Here is a 21,894-nt window from a genome sequence, read left to right as displayed (position 1 = left end):
AAGCCGGCCCCTGGTAAGTGCCATTTACCGTTAGCTACCTATGACCGTTCCCCACCCGCGGGGAAGGACTTGCAGAGACTTTCTACTTCTTACTCTCTGCAGTGGCCGACCCGTTCATTCGGATCGTGGCCGGCCCGGGTCTGCGCTTGGGTCGGGAAACGGGCGGGATACCCCCGCAGGTGCCACCGCACAGGTGGTGGAGGCCTAAGGCCCTAGAAAAAGGCGGCACTCCCGCGAACAGGTGACTGACCTGGGCGGGGCCAGAGCCGCTCAGGTGGCGCCCGGGGTCAAGGCCGTGGCTCTGTAAGGCGGCCGCGCGGCGGCGCTGCGTCTCTCCCGGCCGCTGGGCCTCCCGGCCCCGAGCTCCCCCGCCGCGGGCGCTCCGTCGGCTCCCAGTCCCCCCGCCCGGCCCCGGAGCGTAGGATGCAGTGCCCCGGCGCCCAGTACCTGGTGAGCGACCTCGCAGCGCCCCGGGGCGACGGGGCTTGCCGGGAGTGGGGTGGGGGGAGGTCCCACGGGAGGCCTGGGGTCCTGGGAGCAGGTTCGGGCGACCTTCTTGCACGATTCCGCCTTCCCCAATTCTGGCGGATACAGCCCCCGCCCCGGCGCCGCCGAGTCCTGGGGACACCTGGCGGGAAGGACCCCCACTCAGCGGCTGGGGCGGAGGCGAGGGAGAGGCTGGCTGCGGAGCACAAACTTGGGGCCGCCTGCAGGGGCACCTCCAGGTAAGGCTTGGCGGGCGGCTGGGGACTTCAGGTCCGCTCCGCACAGAGGGGGTGTTTCAAAGTCTCTGTTGAAAACTTCGGGGGGCCACGTTAAAAAAATAAATAAAAGGAAAAGAGAGGAATAAGGAAAAGAAAGAAAAGTTACTTTGAACAGTCTTCAGTACTTTTGGCTGCAGGTTGGGACCCATAGGATTATTGAACCGCCTTTCCTCAAGTTCACCCCCCCCCCCCGCCCCGCTTTTTTTTTTTTTTTTTTTTCTTTTATCTGGAAGGCTTCTGCAGAGAGAACCCCCCGGCAAAGAGAGTGGAGACCTCAGCTTTATAGGAAATGCACAGATACGACATGGCTATTCCTGTTCTTTCTCTTCTGGACTGGTTTGGTGAGTATGGGTGCCCAGTAGGGAAGAGAGCACAGCCTGTGCCCTGAAATGACTGGGCCCAAACAGCAGTCGCCTTCCTGGTGCCTTCCCCGGGGAAGCCCAGGTCTCCAGGTGGTACCAGGTTAAGATCCGTGCTGCAGTGAGAGACAGCTGCCCTTACCACCGAAGAAACATCAGTCCTGGGGAATTCCTGTCAGGTGACTGGCTAAGTTGGACTGTCTGTCTTACAGCATCAGGCCACATTCTAATGGGAGCCTCCATTAGGAAATGAGAATCACCTTTTAGGATTGTTATTTATATGCTAGTGTGTGGTCCCCTATCTGAGCTCACTGCGTGCCAGTTCTTTCACCATCCCAACCCTCCAAACGAAGTAGTTGGCACCTGTTTGCCATTCTTCTGATACAGAAAATTCCAGGGTGAGCCTATAGATAAATGGCTCTCACTTTAGCTGAGCACGGTGTACACACGCTCGGTCTGTTGTGTTTAGCAGTTAACGGGGAAAGGAGCCTTTGATATAAACTCGAGTTAGATAGGTAATGATTTTTTTCCCATTCTAGTTCCAGTTAAATAGGATTGCTGGTAGACCTTATCAGGCTGTGCCATTTTAGTCCTGGGAGGGTCTCTTGGCAGCTAAATCTTGGTGCTTTGATAACTTTAGAGTTATAGGTCACAGCGGGAGGAGTCCCACTCAGCTTCTGGAAAGACCAGGTTCTTGAGATGATCCATTCTGGATTGGGGCACACTGTTAGCCGCATGGTTAATGATTAATTTACAAAGCAGCATTACAGCTACCCTGTAGTAATTACTTTTGTTGCAAAGATTTCCATTTGAATAGACCCTGCTATACCATGTTTGGTTCTCTTTCCAAGTTCCTCTTTCTTTCAAAAGGCATTTTCATTTGTTCACTTTACCTACTGGTTTCTCTTGACGGCAGGGTTACAGGTACCGTGGAAGGTTGGGTCTTAAAGGTGTGACTGAGTGCTGTGGTTTGTCAAGTTACGGCCCTCCAGGCCCTCCTGTAGGAGCCAGGAGAGTGTGTTCCTGCACTGCATCCTCCTCAGCTTCCCTGCAGATGCTGCTGTTCCTCCGGGCCCCAAGTGTACAAAGGCAGCAAGCGCCTGTCCTGCAGGTGCCTGGCAGCCTTGACCTTAGGCTGTTCATGTTATTCGGTGGTCTTCCCTACCCCCTCCAGGGTTCAAACCTAGGACATCAGTACCAAACTCTCAGCCTAATAAGCCATCTGGGGAAAGGATTCATAGATGGCCTATCACACAGCCTGAAGAATTAGGAACCATCCCAGAGGTGGCACAGAGCTGGAAACTGCTTTCAAATAATGTATTGTTTGCACAATAGAAAGCCTTAAATATGCCCGTATTCTCTTTACTGTATTGCATTTGGATAATAATGAGAACCCTTCAAGCCGACTGGCCTTTCCCATCTTCTGCAACATTTTTTAACCACAGATGCTTAAACCAGGGCAAGGCGTGTTTTTCTGTCTCTGCTGTTAGGCTTCCTGGTTTTCTGACGCGCTGATCGGTAACAAGGTGCATGCTAGATGGGGTGATTGATGGTGCTGCCCCAAGTTAGGACAGAGGAGGTTTGGGGTGGGGGGTCAGAATTACAGCCAAGTGCAGTCTGCTGCAAAGACAGGGTGCCGGCCTTTGTTTATATTTGCATAAGACACAGAACATAACGTCTCAAATTCTGGATCATGTGTGCTTCTATGTACCTCTGCAGTGTTCTCCCCCATCTGCCCTCTCCCGTTCCTTTTAAAGACTCCATTTTCTGGATCTTTCACGGCACCTTGACCGTGACCTTGGTCGCCTCACCATACCTGGTATCCATCTGCTCCTGCTTTATCACCCATCGTATGGAACTGTAATTGTGTGTTGGGAATTAGAACAGAGGGATGGTTTCAAGTAGTAAGGCAGGGACTCGGTGTGAACTACTCCTTCCCACTGTAAAATAAAACAAAGCTTCCAGTCCTCCCACCAGCTTCCCAGGGGAGATACTACCTACAGAATGTTGATAAGAAGAGACTACCCCTTCCTTGTTAGCTCTCCGGTGAGCCTGGCAGCAGCCCTGCTTCCCTTTCCTTCAAGTCCAGATCTAGTCAGGATCCTCCCACACTCCAGAGAGCGGAGGAGGCAAGAGAAGTAGCTTGGGGCTGGGTCAGCAGCAGCCCACACCCCCTCTAAATACCGGGTGGGGGAGCTGTCCACCAGCAAAGGTGATGCTCTCTCATCCTAAAATCTGACCTGGAGCTGAGGAGGTGCTGGGGAGGGCCGGGGACAGAGAGCCTACCCATCTTCTAGGCTGAGTTTCCTGAAAGCAGGCACTCGATTTTGTTCATCTTTGTGGCCGCCTGGCAACAGTCTCTGGCACAGGCTGGGCACTTCAAGACTGTTACTTTGATTTCTACATTAGTAGCGAATGAAGAGTATCTGCGACGTACTTGACTTTGGGACAACGCACCTTTGGGCCATGGGGTGTCATTACTGTACTTTATTGAGTGGTGTAGCATATCCGCACTCCTGGAATGATTATGTCGGGACTGAATTACTAAATGCTCTTCTGTGCATTGTCAGCTGGGAAGCTTACCACACTAAGAGGGCATTCTGGAAGATACACAGGCTTAGTGAAGGCATACAGTGCGATCGTCTGAGCGGAAATTTCAAATATTCCATATTAACGATTAAATTGGATACTACTGACTGTAGGTTGCAGGATGTTGTTGTCCAGAATTCCTGAGATCCTTTCTTTTGTGTATCTTAAGCACTTATCCCCAAACACCATTTTCTCCCTTGCTATGGGCAGTATTTGATAGGCGTCTGCTGTGTTGCCTCTGTCCCCTGAGGGTCCGAGTCCCCTAAATAGAAGACAAAAGAAGAAGAGCAGAAAGGGTGGGGGAGGTGAGGAGAAGGGAGGGAGGGAAAAACGGAAGGCAGGAATGAGGGAAGGAAACTCTGGAAAAGGGAAGGGAGGAGGAAGGAGAGAGGGATGGAAGGAAGCTCTGGAGAGGAAGTAGTGCCCCAGGAACCCTTAGATAAAGCAAGAACCTGAGGGGGTGTTGAGTTACCCTGTTGAGGTTAGACCCAGAAGAAAAAAATGACAGACTCTTGGAAAAGATGGTGGGATGTGAGGGGGTGAGAACATGGAGAACAATCTGTTCAGCCCTTAAGTACGTTCTCCCTACATAACCTATTAAAACAGGTGTGAGAGTAACAGTGTCCTGACTGGGGTTCCTGACCTTGTCACTGAAGGAGAGTACCCGGTGATGCTGGGGAGCTTGGCTTTCTCCCTGGCTGCACTCTGTATCAGCACCCTCGGGGATGGGGGGGTGACTCCAGGGGGCGGGGTGGAGGGTGGGGGTGAGGCGCGAGTCTTCAGCGCATGGGCCAGGCTCTCATGTGCCCCTTGGGTTTTGCCAGATGTTCATCACGGGCTACTCGGTGGCAGCGGGCGCCACAGGAAGACTTCTCTTTGGCTATGACAGCTTTGGCAACGTGTGTGGCCAGAAGAACTCCCCAGTGGAAGGGGCCCCTCTTTCAGGGCAGGACATGACCCTAAAAAAGTAAGTGTTCCAGTCAGTCCCCAACCTAGAGGGGCTGTACTATATTTCAGAACTCTATCAGTGAGCCATTTGGAGCTTAGAAGCTAGTTCTCCTTTTAAAACTGTCAGCCTGTCTCATAAAAAGGGAGGCGTGTGTGTGGTTGGGAAGGCACAGGTCTTAGAGTCAGCCAGTCCAGAGTTCAGATTCAGCCTGTGCTACTTTTCAGCTGTGTGGCCTGGGGCAGAGTACTTAACCTCTCTGAGCCAAGTTGTCATCTTTTCAACTGGTTATTCTACCTACCTCACAAGGATCCACTGAGATACCGCATGAGCTGAGGCTTTATGTTAGCTGCTGCTGTTGTCCGTAATGGATCAGATTCATGTCCCGTTATATGATACCAGTCATGCTCCACCCACAGTATTTTATCTCAGTGGAAATCCCTGAATCCCAGCTGGGACTTCCGGGGAATGTGTCCCAGTACCTCCCCTGTCTACACTCTCAACTACGGCACTATGGTGTCAGCACCCCCTCCATCTCTGACACAGAAACAGAAAGAAGAAAAGAGAGACAGAAATCCCCGGAGAGACAAAAATCCCCAGCCATGATGTTTCTAAGAGGAGGACTGCCTTGTCACAATTTTTGAGACTTGATCAAGAGCACCTCCTAGGAGAGAAAATTTATGGATCAAAATAGGTCCTGGGTGGCGCAGTTGTTAAGCACCCACCTTCCACCCAGGGCATGATCCCAGGGTCCTGGGATTGAGCCCTGCATTGGGCTCCCTGCTCAGCGGGAAGCCTGTTTGTCCCTCTCCCACTCCCCCTGCTTATGTTCCCTCTTACTGTGTCTCTGTCAAATAAATAAATAAACTCTTTAAAAATAAGGAAATAAATAGGCCCTGAATATACATTTGAAATCACCAAATGCAAATCTCAGACCAGGCCTCTTCTACCCCTGAATGTTGCTGCTGAATAGAGGAGCTTTGCCCTGCGGGGCATGGACTGCTGTCTGGCGTTTCCTCCTGCACCTGTGGGTCACTTACAGAAAAGAAGGAAGGGGTTACCCATGGACCCATGCATGCTGAGAAATGGTCAGTTCCTCTTGGAATTGTAAAGTATGTATTTTATTCTCTGTAGCCAACAGTTAGAAGTAATGAGGCATCCCATCAACAGATGAATGAGTAAACCTCATGCTATGTGTATATATACACACATACACACCATATATATATATATATATATATATATATATATATATATATATATATATATTTAAAATGAGATATTATTCAGCCTTAAAAAGGAAGGAAATTCTGACACAGGCTACAACATGAGTAAATCTTGAGGCTATTATGCTAAGTGAAATAAGTTGCACAAAGAAAAATATTTTATGATTTCCTTCTCTGAAGTAACTAGAGTAGTCACATTCCCAGAGACAAAGCAGGATGGCACTTGCCAGGGGCGGGGGGCTTACTGCTTACTGGGTACAGAGTTTGGGTTGTGCAAGGTGAACAGCGTCCCATGGGGGGTGGCTGATGGGCACACAGCAGGGGGAATGTACTTAGGGGCACTGCACTCTACACCTAAAATGGTTGAGACGGTAAAATTTTATGAGTTTTTTACCACAATTTTTAAAAAACTAAGTAAAGTGTGTATGTATCATATATCCAGGAGATCTGCACCCCCACTCCAGGTTCCTGCCCTCGAGGACGGCCTACTGAGCAGCCTCTAGGGCTCTTATGCTGTTCCCCCAATCTCCATAGCCATGAGAGGTGCTGGGCATAGTCTGGGGCTACCACTGCTCACCTGGCTCACGACCCCACTAACGGCAACAACTGGCCTTGCTCTCGTCCCCCAACTACCCAAGCTGGAGTGGGAAGGGTCTCATGAGCTTCCTCGTTCTCAAGCTGGGAAGCAGAGGGAGGGGCAGGCTATTAATTCACAGCCTCAGCTCTCCCCTTGTCCTTCTCACTTGCCTGAGTTCAGCTGTTTCTCTGAAGGACACTCAGGTGCAAATATGTCCTCCGTGGGCTTCACTGAGTAGTTTCTGCACTGGCCTGATGTAGCGTCCCCTGGGAGATTTAATCAGTCCCTTTGCTTCCTCATTGACTTCCTCAGGTCATCCCTTAGTGTTCTCTCCCAGGAGAGACACTGGAGCCTGGTTCCTACCCTGCGTATCTCCATAGATGACCCCAGTAGGCGTAATACATGGTAAATGAAGCATTTGGTTATAAACGTTTGCCTATGTTATTCCCACATTTAATAACATATGGATATTTTTAAGGCACATAATTAAACCCGATGAGAGGAAATGCTCTAATAGTCTTCTGTTCCCTCTGTTGCATAGACACGTGTTCTTTATGAACTCCTGCCACTTGGAAGTCAAGGACGTGAGGCTCAGCTCCACTGTCCTCTGCGTGGCCAGCTGTCCTGGAGAGCAGCTTGATACCCTGGAAGAGGTCCAGCTGTTTGCAGACAACAATGGTGGGCACTGCGGGATGGGGCGCACTCTTCCCCCTCAGGCTGGGAACCACAGCGGGGTGACCACAGTGGTGCCAACCTAGAGGAGACAGCTTGCCCTGACACTGCCTTCTCTGCAAAGCTGGAAATTGTCCTTCCTTGGGGCTGCTGCTTCTTGCCTAGGAAAGGCCATAATTGTTTTCTCCTAGGCTTGTGCACTGTTCATTCAGTGTTACCTGGAATTTATCTGAAACCCTAGCTGTTCTCTGCTCACTGCCAGGGAGTGGCTGTCCCTACTGAGCACAGTGTAGACTGACCTGTAGGCCCCAGAGGCAGGTTCAGACAGAGGTCAGAGAGCTCTATGCACATGGGCACGTCCAGTCCTAGAGAGGGGCTGCAGGCTCTGGGCTGAAACGCCAACAAGTAAGTTCTTTCATTAAAATGCTGGCCCGTGGATCCTTGCTCTAATCATGCATGTAACTGAAGTATCTGGCTCAGAGCCCACCCTTGAGATTTACGTTACAAGGATTAAACAAGCAGAGGAAAGTAGAAGAAATTCAAGGCCACCCATTGCAAGGTTTATCTGCCCATGAAATAGTGTGCCCTATTTTGAAAAAAATTATTTGCAAGGCTAGGTTAAAAATAATCAAGCCTGGGCAATAAATCAACTTCAGAAACCTTCAAATGATTTTCATGCCAATCCTATCAACTTCCAGTTTTGAATCGAGATTTTGGGGGGGGGGGTTGGGTAGAGAGAGAACCTAATCTGACCTCCAGTTTGTATGATGTGTATGATCGTATGCTTTTTCTTTTTGTGTTTAGAACACCTGTAGACCTGTTTTCTAAGTCTGAGTGATTAATTCCCTTTCCTTCCCGGTTTGGTGAAAGGTCTCTGGCTTTCTTCCTGGTTCCCCTACAAAGCTGAGCACAATGTAGGAAGACGGTGCAATGTGTTTGTCTTCTGCTTCCAGGGTCCTTCCTGTGTGTTTATAGTTTGAATTCCGTCAACTACACCCAGAATCCAAATGCAGACTCACTGTGCCCCAGGCTGCCAGTTCCTCCAAGGTAAGAAGCTTCCTTTATTCCTTCTCCATCTACAAAAGTCATGGGGTATTTGACGTGCATCTGTTGCTCTGTGGGTATTGTCAGAAGCACAAAGGAGGTATCTGGTAGAGCCCACCATCTAGAAAAGGCCAGGGAAAGGCAAGGAGGGACTCTGCAACAATGTCATGGACAGTGGATTCAGAACCAGGCCACAAGAGGAGAAAAGTCAACAATGAAGGTGCACATTGTCATACAGCACAACACTAGAGCTATCGTGAGTTGTTACCAATGGGGTGGTTTTATCAAGTAGTTGGTATGTATTTTTTTCTCCTCCACCTATTCATTACAAAGTAGAAGCGGTTTACTTTTGCTCTTTTATTGCTATGAAATGTTGTTAGTTTTTATAGCTCTAGATTTCTCCAAAAGGAACAGACCTACATGGGCAAGGCTGAGTGGCCACCACACACTTCTTCCCAATGAGGACTGAAAACCGGTCCTTCTCAAGGATTCTGCTTGTGAACTCCTTCTAGCGTCAGCCATTCCTGTCCCCTAGTGTAGTTCGTGGCACCCAGGAAGTACCTCATAGGTATCTAGAGAATAAAGCTACAGTGATGAAGCAGGGGTTGTTGCCATGGTAAATGGCTCCCATTTGAGCCATTGAGAAGGTATCTGGGAAAATGCCATGACTACTCATGGCCCCCGTTAGAATGCTGAGATGTTCTGAAGGAGGACTCAGATTTATTTTGCATTACCATTCTTTGAAAAGTTGTCCACATGTTTACGAGGAGGGAGACCTCTGTGCAGAGTCCCTGAGAAGTAATGATAATGTAAGTAGAACAAGGTATGTGCCAGCTGTCTAGCACGGTATTTATCAAACTCTTGGTTGGAACCGATCGTAGGAAATGTATTCCATCACTGCCCAGTACCGTGGACATATACCTTCATATGTACTTACAAGTGTAAAACAGAAATAGAAGTCTCACATGACAAGATTTCCCCTTGCTGTGTATGATGCATACTAATAATTCCAACTGTTTCACTTTTTTAAGACTAATTTTTTTCATCATCTAATGGGTTACAAGTAACCCATTAGAAATGGGTTAGAAAACACTGGTCTCGGACGTACTTACAACAAAACACAACACTCGTGTAGATTCCAGATCCATAGGAGGAAAAATACAGTTGACTGTTCTCCTGGCATTCTTTTGTAAAATGAACACTTTGTGTTACATGTAACTGAAAAAGGAGAGGGTTATTTGCAGAGAGGAGTATCCATTGTATATTTCTATACCTTATTTTAAAGAATTCTGAGTTTTGTCGGCTATCATTAATGTATCTCAATGAAACATAACTAAAGCCAAAAAAATAAACTGCAGTGTTGTAGTAAGTTAAATTATTTAACACTTGGAGAGAAGGGTTGGTTTGTTTGTTTGTTTTATCCTTCTACCCTTGGACCGTCTTCCTATTTCCCCTCTTCCAGGCCTTGGGCCACTACCATTCACTGCCTGCTTCTGTGAAATTGACCATTTCAGATTCCACATGTAAGTGAGGTCCTACAGGATTTGTCTTTTGAGAAGGACTCTTCTAAGGAACACAGTTTGTAACTGTGCCTGCAGAGGCAATTTAAGGAGAATGGAATTTTCTCAGGTTGCAGCTCAAGCAGAGGTGGATGAGTTCTTGCTGTGAATGGAATGGCAACTGTAATTCCATGAGAAGCTTGTATCTGGATGTTGTAGATGATAATGGCAAACGTTTATTGAGGTTTGGATAGTTGTCAGGTACTTTTCGAAGCTCTTGACATGTATTCATTTATCTGGACCTCTCAAAACCACTGGGCTCTAGGCATTGTTTTCATCCCTATTTTATAGGGTGAAAACCTAGTGCAAGGACAGGGTAAGGCGGCACAAGCAGCAAGTAGAAGAGTTGGCATGCAAACCCAGACAGTGTCCATATTAGCTTCTGTAATCCAAAGCCAACAGTTAAGGCTGCATTGGTTTTGTTTTGCCTGGCAAATGGCCCTCCTTGGGCTCACACCAAGGTGGGGTTGGGGGAAGGCCCATAGTCTGTATCCTAGGGTCCCCAGTTTTCTGTCATGCCTGTCCTAGGCCTTTCACCCCCAAAATGCAGACCTTTTCATGGAAAGACAAACCTGCTGATTGGCCTTTCTTGGACAGAGTCGGGGGAGAGAAATAGCCTTGAGGGCTCCATTTCCTTTCCCTACACAAGCAAGAGTTTGTTTTAAGATGGAAATGATCATATTTATCATGGAAGAGCACTGCCAAGAGAAAAGCTTGAAATCATGAGAAGTGTAGCCATAGGGCCAAAGAACATTTTCTAAATACCTCTATTGACTAAACCAGTTGTTTCTTCTTCCTCAGTCGATCACGTGAGACGTAACATACCCTTTTAGACCAGTGGTTGGATATCAAGAAGGTTTGTGTCTCACAGTATGAGCTTTTAAGAGCAGTGAAAAAATAGTGCGGAAGATAACAAGCAAGTCTATCTTTTTCCCTTGGGGTTCAACATAATATTGTATTTTGAGTCTCCGTGTGTGTTTAAAATCTAAAAGGCTTGTGTTTTTCCACCCAGTAAGTTCTAGTCCTAGCCTCAAGTGTGGGTGCCCATGCATGTCACTGCATTGTTTGATCAGAGGAATTCCAACAGGTCCATCGAAATATATAGTCAGCTCTTTGAATTACTTCCTGCAAATTTGAATGGCTTCACTGGGAGGGAGAGGAAAAGCGAAGTGGGGAAGAAACCACAGTCTGTGGGCCAACTAATGAGGTGCTCAGCGGGCAACTGGTCAACTACACACTAGGGGTGACCCATATTTTTCATGCTTCTCTGTGTCACCCTCAGGACTGAGATGGGCCATTCTTTACCAGCACAGGGTTATAAAATGCCTGAAAAGCACCATCCTAACAATGTTGACAAAATCAAGGTCTAACGGAGAATTGTGTTTGGGGAAAAACAAAATGACCTTAAATGTGTATCTGACCTTATTTTCTAGAAATACTAACTGAAAGCTTAGAAAACATTTGCTCTAGCCACAATTCAGATTCATTGATGTTAAGACTGCTTCACAGTAGAAAAGAAAAAGAAATTAGAGGTTTAAAACTCAGAGCCGGAGGTAAAAATTATTACTCAGCAGGTAGTAAGAAAATTCACCAAAAAACTACAAATGATAAGAGAACTTACTTAGATGCCAGGAAACACGATTAATATACTGAAATCTGCAGCATTCATGTATTTTCAAAAAGCTTTTACCACAGTGAGAAAAAATACAGACAAAAATGAACTAGATACTTTAGTGCCTAGAGACAAATTTAATCAGAAATACACGAGAACCATAAAAAGCATTCTGTAATATGTTCCTGAGCTACAAGGAAAAGTTAAACAAATAGAAAAATACTATTGTTGACAGTATGACTCAACATTATAAAGATGTCATTTCTCCCTGAGTTGAGCTATAAATTTAGCATGATTCCAAATAAAACAAAAAACAGAATTTTTTCAGGAACTAGATAAGCTGATTTTAAAATTTGTAAGGAAGTTAAAAAAAGAAAGCCCAAAAAAATCTGAATGAGAAAAACAGCAGAGACTAACTAGCCTAGTCCTTTCAGTTTTTAAAACATATAAAGTGTAGTAACTAAGATACTGTAATGGAACTAACATGAGTTCACTCCTTGGTGAGTCACAGATAGAAACTATGGCAGGTGAGTTTTCGCAAAAAAGCAATGTTATTTGCAGCGAATAAGGAGATCATGGGGGGATGACTTCCAAAGCCCTGACTCCCAGAGCAAGGGTGGGTGGGTTCCTTTTATTTACAGTTAGGGTGAGTATTTAGAAAGGGAAGCCTTGTCCCATATGTAGAGGTGGGCATCAGGTCACACATGTGTCTTGAGGAAATATACCTGTGCGTACACACATTGTATGTTATGTAAATGAGGTTCTTGCTTCTCTTTTGAAGTTTTAGTACTATGATGAGGTAAAGGTAATTGTCAGTCACTCCGTGGGTCACTCCGTGGTCCGTCTGCACAGCTGTGAGGTGGGGCTAAGCTCAAATTGGTCTGGGTGGTCATTATTGCTTGAGGGGCAATTTTGGTTCCCATCAAGGGATGCTATGCCCTCAGGTCTTTTGCCTGAGTTAAGAGATAAGCTGCAAAGAAGAGTTTAAGGGAAAATGTGGGACAGAGGTCATTGTGTACAAGAAGGCTAGCAATAAAGGTCACATCCTACAGTCTAGCTGGTAACTACTATTTCATGTTGGAAGGATCAGTGAAAGATACTAGATAATCCAGGAACAGACCCACATGCTTTCAGAAATTTAGTACATGATAAAAGTGGCATCTCAAATCAGTGACAAAATGACAGGTATTTTGTCATACAACATACAACAGGTAGTTTGGGCCAACTGGACTGGCATCCAGGGGAAAAAGCTGGATCTATGCCTCAATTATTAAATGAATAAGTCCAAATGGATTAAAGACTTCATTTTTTTAAACTTGTTTTTTAACCTGTACCCCTGGGGATAAAAATACATTATATGTTTATAAAAAATTTAAAAATTAATAAAAAAAACAATAGTATATCTTTGTATTCATAGAGCTATCCCTTAATGAAAAAATAACTGCTTATTGTTCCATTTAAAAAAAAAAAAAACTTGCTTTTTAGAGGGGAGCAGGGCAGAGGGAGAGGGAAAGAGAGGACTCAAGAAAGCCACACCCCGTGGAGCCCAAATAAAGAGATCATGGGGGATAACTCCAAAGCCCTGACCCTGAGATCATGCCCTGAGCCAAAGTCAAGAGTTGGATGTTTAATCCACTGAGCCACCCAGGCGCCCCAAAGAGATTAAAGATTTCAATGTATAAAGTGAACCGAGAAAGTACTAGAAGCCATGGGAGAATTCTTCTATAACCTGAAAGTATGGAAGGGTTCTATCTATGACTTAAAACTCAGAAGACATAAAATTAAAAATGGGCTAATTTGGCCACATTAAAAATAAACATTTCTGCCTGACAAAACACAAGAAGCAATTACAAAAATAACATAAGCAAATATAACAGGCGAACAAGTTGCAATTCATATAAAAGGATTTCTCTAATTTATAAAACACCTTGCTAATCCAACTTTTAAAAGACCAACAATATCTCAGTATAAGAAGGAGATAAAGACATGAATCGTTGCTTCCAGGATAAAGCACAGTGTTGTTTAAGCATATTAGAAGAGGTGGGACTTTCCCTATGATAGGGGAGAGTCTGTGTAAGAATCTAATGTTTTCACACTTCAGTGGTTAGATGACAGCACCTGCCGTTGGAGAACATGCTCTACTGGCAAAGGTGTAGGGAAATAGACACTTTCATACATTGCTGAGGTGGGGATCAATGGAAGGCCATACATCAGTATTCACCATCGATAAAGATACATACCTTTAAATCAAAATCTTCTGTACTTCTAGAAATTTAATTTTTAAAGCTCATTTATTTAATCTCTACACTCAACGTGGGGGTCAAACTCAGGACCCTCAGAGCTAGGGTCGCAGGCCCTTCCAGCAGAGCCAGCCAGGCACTTCTCCTCTAGGAACTTAATGTACAGTTACACGTGTACTGCCGTAAAATGACATTTGTGCAGAATTCTTCACTGCAGTGTCTGTAACAGCAGAAGAGTGAGAATCTATGTGGCTGTCAGTAGCAGGCTGCTTACATAAAGTAACACTATTTAGCTGTCTATTTGATAGGAAATGAACAAGCTAGGAATAGCTGAGAATGTTCTCAGCCTAAGAAAGCGTATCCATGAGAAAACTGTAATTAATGTTATACTAGATGGTGAACTTTTGAATGCTTTCCCATCTAAGATGCGAACAAAGCTGTGACCAGTAACATTCAGCATTGTCATGGAGGTCCTACAAACTGCAAAAGAGAGGAAGGAAAAGAAACAGAAGAGAAGTGAAATCATCTTTATTTACAGATGACCTAATTGCTTATATAGAAAATCCAAAGGAATCTACAAAGTAACTACTAAGCGAATTCAGCAAAATTATGAGATAGAAGGTCAAATAGCTTTTCTAGATGCTTACAGCAATTAAGAAATCATTGTTAAAGTCTGTCTTGAGTACCATCAAAAAATACAGAATAACTGGGAATAAATTTGACAGAAGCCATGGAAAGAAGACCTTGACTGAAAACTTTAAGACCTTTCTGAAATTAAAGAACTCCAAAGTAAGTGGAGAGAGAGATTATACTCATGAATTGGAAGCTTTAATATTGTTAGGATGTCATTTCTCCCCAGATTGTCCTACAGATTCAGTGTACTGCCCCCAACATCATTTTTTAAGAAATTGACAAGCTTGTTTTTAAAAAAATACAGAAACGCTGAAGACTGAGAGTCTCACACCCAGAATTCTTAAGGAACAAAGTTAGAGGGCTCATACTGATGAAGTTCTAGAACCTAGGTGAGGTTCGGTGGACTGAGGTCCAGAGCCGATGACCAAGAAAGAATTCTTGAGACATCTTTGGTGCAAAATGGTGGTTTATTAAAACACGGGGACAGGACCCGTGGGCAGGAAGAGCTGCTGCCCCGGGTTGTGAGGGATGGTAGGTTATGTACCCTGCGGTTGGGGGAAGGTGAGGGGAACGGAGGTTTCAATGGAGTTTTCATATGCTAAAGAGGGCCTACAAGGTGCCAGGATGTCCCTGGCCTAGCAGGATTGTGAGCTCTGCAAGTTAACTATTTGCTTATTGTTCATGGCAGTCAGGGCTGCCTGAGGGATGCTACACATAGGACTGAGGGGGAGCGGATGGGGGGAGTACAAGGCGCCAGCTTTTGCTTTGTCCTCAGCCAGCCTCGTGCTCCCTCATCAATACCACCTGATTTCAGAGTTACTATAACGTGACTAAAGATTAAGACAATGTGGTGTTAAGAAAGTTCAACAGAATACTTTTGAAGATGTAGCTGACTTTATTAGCCGGCTCACGAATCAGACAGCGTCTACCCAACAGATAGAGGAGAGCTCTAAGAAGCTTAACAAAATGGGAGGTTTTTATAGGAAGGAAGGTGGGATAACAAAGTTACTAGCAGAAGGAGAGTCTTGTTCCAGGCAAGGTGGCTTTCCCTGAGGGGGAAAAGCAAAGGGTCTCATTATGCAGGTTACCTCATCCACATGGTGCCAGTTAAAAAATTCCGAGCTGCCTGGTAGGACTACATTTCTGGGGGAGGTTGAAAGAGCCATTAGATTAGTTATTAAACCCTGGTTTGAGAACTTGGTTGAAGGGACACCATTTTGGGCCCGTGGCTCTCTTTTTAACAATTAACCCCATTTTGATCAGACTCTTGGAGTAACTGAGAGATCAAAGTGTAAGGCCTTGGTGCCATTCGCAGGTGCTGCTCCCAAGTTCTTGCCCTTGTTCCTTTGTGCTGGACCCACAGGTCATGCCATCTCTGGCTACCTTCTGTGATACTCACAGGTCCTGGTTTCAGACATACATTCTTTGAGTCCTTTTCTTTGTTCCTTAAACATTCCAGTCTTAGGGAGATCATTTGCTTGGTGGCCAACAGCTAGGATCACGAAGTAAAGCTTTCCAGTGAATACAACAGCCCGGGGAGATGATTATGATTCCTATAAACAGGATAATTCCCAGTATTTGGAGAGTACTTAGACCTGTGGCACCAAGGCCCTGTGGAAGAAGTCACCTTTTTTAAGCCGAGTGCTTTGTTCTGTGATTTTTACACAATTGAGCTTCTGTTCCCCCAGGAGGTGTTAGCCCAGGTGCAGCATCTTGTTGGCCGTGGCAGAGACACCCCCTTGCTCAGCTAAAAGAGAATCAGGAGCTGTTCTAGCATCAAGGACAACTGTGCCCAGAAAGTCTAAGGATATTTTTTGGTCTGCTATTGTTTTAACAGCAGATTTTGCAGTAATTTTAAGAGTTAAGGGAAAGTTTTCCATCATAGCTTCATTTATATTTGTCCCTAACCGGGGAAATAGGGACCTGCCATAAGGAATAACTCCTGAATCCTGAAACCCTCCTAGGTAGGTCAGTGTAATTCAAACTGAAAATTAAGGGGAGTCGACCAGGTATACGTTTCATTTTATTGTAAAATGTTAGGGGCACAGTTAAATTTTCTCCTAGCCTGAAATAAAAGATTACCCCCCCTTTATAATGGCCAGGGAGATACAGATGAAGGGGTTATCTTGCCATGCCAGTGCTAGAGTAAAGGAACGGAAAAGAAGGAAAGAGCGTTTTCTGTTTAAAGTATGAAGTCTAGGGGAACCTGGGTGGCTCAGTGGGGTAAGCCTCTGCTTTCGGCTCGGGTCCTGATCTCAGGATCCTGGGATCGAGCCCTGCATTGGGCTCTCTGCTCAACAGGGAGCCTGCTTCCCCCCCTCTCTCTGTCTGCCTGTCTGCCTACTTGTAATCTCTGGCAAATAAATAAATAAAATCTTTAAAAAAAAAAAAAATCTAGTGTTTCAAATGGAAGTCCTCCTTGAGGTCAGCTACATCTCTGCCTCATCAATTTGACTTCGAGGTATCCGGTGTTGTACACAGGACCAATGTCAGGGGAAGCCTTTGTTAGCTGTGAGATGTGTCCTCAAGGCTCTATGTCTTTTAATCTTATAGCTGTGTCAGTGGTCAGGAGCACTTGGTAAGGTCCCTTCCCACGGGGTCAGGAGCTGTTTTTTTTTTTAACAGTGATGTTTCCAAAACACCCAGTCACTAGGTTCCAGACTGTGCCCGACAGGAGTCTTTGAACCTGGGTTCAGGGAAAGCATGTATAACCTGTTCATGGTAGGCTTTAGCATAAGACTTTAAAGACTTAAACTTAGCTGGTCATACTGGCATGACACAGGATCAGCAGAAAGTTGTTTTCTGAGAGAACTGCACAACATTTGCAAAGTTCTGTTAAGTTCTGTCTGATTTGCTGGGTGCAGTGGGTGCTTTGATCACTGGCAATCAGGGAAGATCTACCCCAAGTGGGAAACAGATTTTCTAATAATTTCTTTCATTTTGTGGGAGCGTCAGCCTTGCAGCAGGAAAATCTTCATCCCATCTGGGAAACACACCTACAGTAACAAGAACATACTGATAACCCATTCTTTAGAATTGCAAATTTATGAATACATTTCAAAAGTTCTAGAAGCATGTGCCTTTTGAAATTTTTCTGGATATTGTTAACATATACAAATATCTTTTAATTTCTCCGTAATGAGAAGCTGAAAGTAGATAAACCTGTGGCTAACAACGCATTTGTTTTTTTGTTTTATTTGGAAATTACCTAAATTTAATGAATTTAATTTAACTCATCATTTAACCTAACTCAGCAAAACTTTAAGGTTTTAGGTTACCAAAAAAAAAATGGAGGCAACTATTTAAGTAGACATAAATTTTGCTGAAAAGTTCATTTATAAACTTCTATCTTGCTTACATCTATTTATTTGTCCTTAATAATTATGTCAGATTACCTACAAAAACTTCATTAGGCAAAGTCAGTCATTATCCTAAGCTATTTTTTTTAATGCTCTTACAAGCATCAACATGAATTTATTAGGCTAGTGAGCTCAGATAGAATAAAAGTTTATATTTCATCTTGATGTCTATTTTCATAAAACCAGCAACCTGAAATTCACTTTCATATCAAGTATTTTTCTAGATCACATGAACTTGAAAAACATTTGGGTTTCTAGTTTCTATCTTTGTAAGAGTTTTAGAATGGCCAAACCTTACAAGTACTTGCCTTCAAGCCATGTAAGTAGAGCTCTTTTTTTTTTTTTTTTTTTTTAAGTAGAGCTCTTTTACAGATTAATTTCAGCACCACCACCTGGAGGTCTAAAATACCATATGCCTACAGCATAGCCACAGGCGTATTTAGCCACTCACCACCACCAACAATACCCCAAAGGCAAAGAGACCAGTGATGGTGATGAAGTTCTAGAACCTAGGTGAGGTTTGGTGGGGTGAGGTCCGGAGCTGATGACCAAGAAAGAATTCTTGAGACATCTTTGGTTGCAAAATGGTGGTTTATTAAAGCACGGGGACAGGACCCGTGGGCAGAAAGAGCTGCTGCCCCGGGCATATGAGGAGTGGCTGGTTATATACACAGGAATTGGGTAGGTGAGGACAAAGGGGTGTTCAGAAGGGCTATTGGGGTAAAGAAGACTGTCAAGATGTTGAAGGCCTGGTTACTATCAAGCCAAGGCGGCTTTCCCTCTAATGAGGCACTAACAATAATGACAATTGGGAGTCTCCTGGTGGAATGTCACATTCCTGCTCTCAAGTGTCCTTGTTAGTGAGATTTAGGTTTAGAAGAAATTTAACTTTATTTACTTTTCCTTCTACCTCAGCCTCCTTCAGTTTTGTTTATGGAAGGGAGAGTGACATTAGGGCTTGAGGAACTGAGTTATGTGCCTCTGGAAATTGGACTATTGATAAGGTAGCTTCTTTGTTGTAAATCTCAAGGACATTTGTAAACCAAGGGAGACTCCTGTCTTGCAGGATTGTGATCTCTGCAAGTTAACTATTTGTTTTTCTTTTAGGGCAGCCAGGGGTGCCTGAGGAATGTGACACATATTACTGAGAGGAGCGGGTGGAGAGGGGGTGCAAGGTGCCAGCTTTCGGTTTGTCCTCAGCCAGCCTCCTGCTCCCCCATCAATGGTGCAACAAGAAAGGAATTTCTTTCAGTGAGGTTGACACCGGGAGGGCAGTGGATTAGTGGCCCAAAGTTGGCCTCCAAAGTCCCGAAAATACTTCCTGGTTTTATATAAGGAAAATTTGGGACAGAGGTCGGTGTAGGCGCAGGTGTTCAGCCAAGGTCAAGCCAGTCACTGTTTTGGGGTCATTCACATGGGGTCTTGCAGGCTCTGGGCCATCCTTATTGCTTTGAGGGCTAGTTTCATTCCCATCTGGCATGCCTTGCCCGCAGGGTCTTTCGCCTCAGTTAGGAGATAGACTGAAAAGACCTTAATCTGTTAGAAAATACAGACTGATGTTTAAAAAAAAGAAAAAAAAAAAGTCAAAAAATGAGGCAATTGAAGTCCTCCTCCACTTGACCCATGTGAACATTCAAAGACATTTCTATTTTAAAATGACCTGCCATGAAAAAGGTACAAAATTTACTAGTCTTAGAAGCTGGATCTGAGGTTGTTTTTCTGGTAGATGAAATAAGTTAAGCTGAACTGTCTAGATGACTTAAGCTTTTTAAAATGTATATTTGTGGAGAAGACACTGAAGACGTGTTATTTGTCCTTGGCAAGTCAAGTTCCAAATGACCTTTTCACCCCTTTTTTTCTTTGATAAGAATACCTCCCTGCAATCTGTACTTTAACGAGATGGGCTGGGAAAGCCCCCTAGAACACCAGACAGGACACTGAACATGCACATTATAAAGGCACAGGAAAAAACCACAGGCGCTCCCTCGTATGACTTCTGTCCCCTTAAAGCCAGAAGGTTTACACTTACCAGGCTTTTGAGATAAACAGGGGATTGGTATAAAGGACTGGCCATCTTTGAATTGTTCCTGGAATCACACTACTAGTCCTGTAAAGACTGGGTTTAGGAAACCAAGACAGCTGCTTTCAGCCCCTCAGAAAATGGAGTTGCCACCTAACTGGTATCAAAGACTGACACCAACATCCAGCTGTGGGAATAGCTTTCCCTTTGGGTATATTTAGCTTGGAGGGAGAAGACCTAAAAAGAAAAAAAAAAAAAATCCCTCTGAGGCTCTGAGTATCAGCTTACAGTTTTACCCAATTTCTGATTCTAGAGTTATTAAGTCCTCTCAGATGTCTGGTCCGGTTCCAGCCAGGACAAACAGTGAATATTTGGGGCAGTATTAAACAACCTTGTAGACCTAAGAGGCATCCTCGAAGAGAGTTATGTAAAACATTGCATCGTCGCAAGATCTAGAGTCACTGTCAAAGACAGCGGAAGAAGGGACTGACAAACTGCACGTCCGAGGTGGAAAGAAAGCCAGGCCTCCTTCGTAGACACAAAAGGAGACAATCAAGAAGGAAATACTTACTCCCAGAACAGAAAGAATCGATAACCCATGGGTCTATATGTGGAAAGGAGGGGACAGTATGGATTTTTACTCCCCCCTCTTGCTGGGTTCAAGAGCTAATCTATTTATAAAAACTCTGGAGGATCCCCCCAGGGCTTAAGAAATGCTTAAGCATTTCTTGAGAACTGAGAGATACTTCAAGAGAGGATCGCCAGTACCCTGGAATGGTCTGACTTCAAAGGTCACTGTTAATAATAGTCTCTTCAGAGCAGAAAGGCAGTCCAGCCTGAGGCTCACTAAGGTGAGTCCTTGAATGAAGGAGAAAGGGTAGCAGTTAGAGTTACGGCAGTCTTAGTGTCTTGCTTTAGGTTCCTTTTCTCTTTTTTCATTAGATTTTTGTAATGAATCATCCAATGAAACTATTTTGGAATTTCGAGACCTTCTGGAGGCTTCTGCGTGTCAGTTAAAACAGGTACCCCATTCTGTTTAATTTGGGAACTCTTACTTTCAAGTGCACTTCTTAAATGAATGATCTTGTCTGACTGGAATGTTCCCCATAATAGCCACTGCAATTAATTCTACATGATTTTTGGTAAAACTTTTTATCTTGCTGGGCAGCTGAAACTTCCAGGACTATAGTTCTTAGACATAAAATGAGCAGGCATTCAGCCCCAGAAGATGGCTTTCTCGGCTCTCTGGAAGCAAAGGGTCCCATTCCTTTTAGTTAGGCCTTTGGGTTTCTCGGAGCTAAACTCATACCTCAGAAGGACTTACTGCTGGCTTAGGGATTGTGTCTAACTGTGTGCCTTGTCATACAGAAGTATTCTTGAGCTTGGCTGGTAACCTATTGTCAATCTAATCTGATCCATGACCAAGCATCCTAACGCAAGAGTCTGAGTTGGATGGCAAATGCTCTAATAGCTCTTAGATGTTCCACCCAAGCCCACCAATTTTTGCAGCGTTTGCCCTCCAAGATCCCCATTAGCAATGGCCTTTATTTACGTAAAACAAGACAGAAAACACGTACCCCAACAAACCAGTAACCAAAACATGGCGCTGCAGACCGGCCAAGAGAAGGCCATGCATACCACTAGCAGTCCCCTGTGTGGACTAAACCAGCAGACTCCACATTTAGAGTGACCATGGACAGGAACTGAGAAGGGATTCCAACACAGAACTGTAGACTGAACCAAGGGCTAAGGACTCGTGCTCTGTTGGAGCTTCCTGCCCATCCAGATGGACCTGTCACCCCTGAACTGGAAAGTCAGATCAGTAGTTTGAACACGAGGAGCACAGCTGAAACTGAGAGGCTCTCACCAATGGCCCTCAGAAATGGGGAGAAAAACCATGAATTCAGAAGGCCTTGTAGGACGCCACAGCTGTTAGCTTCAGATCCATACACTGCCACCAAATCCGTTAAAAAACAATTCCACTGATGGGCACCTGGGTGGCTCAGTGGGTTAAGCTGCTGCCTTCGGATCAGGTCATGATCTCAGGGTCCTGGGATCAAGTCCCACATCGGGCTCTCTGCTCAGCAGGGAGCCTGCTTCCCTCTCTCTCTCTCTGCCTGCCTCTCCATCTACTTGTGATTTCTCTCTGTCAAATAAATAATAAATAAAATCTTTAAAAAAAAAAAAAAAAACAATTCCACTGAGTCAATGGGAAGTTCTCATTGGCTTTATTTAAGGATTCATGAATCAGATGCCACCCCACCCAGCAAGTAGAGGGGAGCTCTGGGGAGCTT

At 44.8% G+C, this 21,894-nt stretch overlaps 1 protein-coding gene across 5 annotated transcripts in view; it reads left to right on the top strand.

Moving 5' to 3' along the window:
- Window positions 1-288: 288 nt before the first annotated feature.
- SLC44A3 (solute carrier family 44 member 3) overlaps window positions 289-21,894 on the top strand; it is a 97,227-nt gene continuing 75,621 nt past the window's right edge. For 3 of the 5 annotated variants that reach the window (XM_032360593.1, XM_032360595.1, XM_032360596.1), the window contains exons 1-5: window positions 338-450; window positions 998-1,105; window positions 4,537-4,679; window positions 7,003-7,139; window positions 8,087-8,180. In XM_032360593.1, the coding sequence (XP_032216484.1) occupies window positions 424-450; window positions 998-1,105; window positions 4,537-4,679; window positions 7,003-7,139; window positions 8,087-8,180 (509 nt within the window). In that variant the 5' untranslated portion in view covers window positions 338-423. Of the gene's footprint in view, window positions 451-474; window positions 726-997; window positions 1,106-4,536; window positions 4,680-7,002; window positions 7,140-8,086; window positions 8,181-21,894 lie in introns of those variants that run through there. The other 2 variants (XM_032360597.1, XM_032360594.1) reach the window with 2 other exon arrangements.

The sequence above is a fragment of the Mustela erminea genome, chromosome 10 (assembly GCF_009829155.1).
Source record: "Mustela erminea isolate mMusErm1 chromosome 10, mMusErm1.Pri, whole genome shotgun sequence".
In the NCBI taxonomy this organism is placed as follows: Eukaryota; Metazoa; Chordata; class Mammalia; order Carnivora; family Mustelidae; genus Mustela; species Mustela erminea.
The sequence above is the reverse complement of the archived record's forward strand: the minus strand, read 5'-3'. Positions and strand labels throughout refer to the sequence as shown.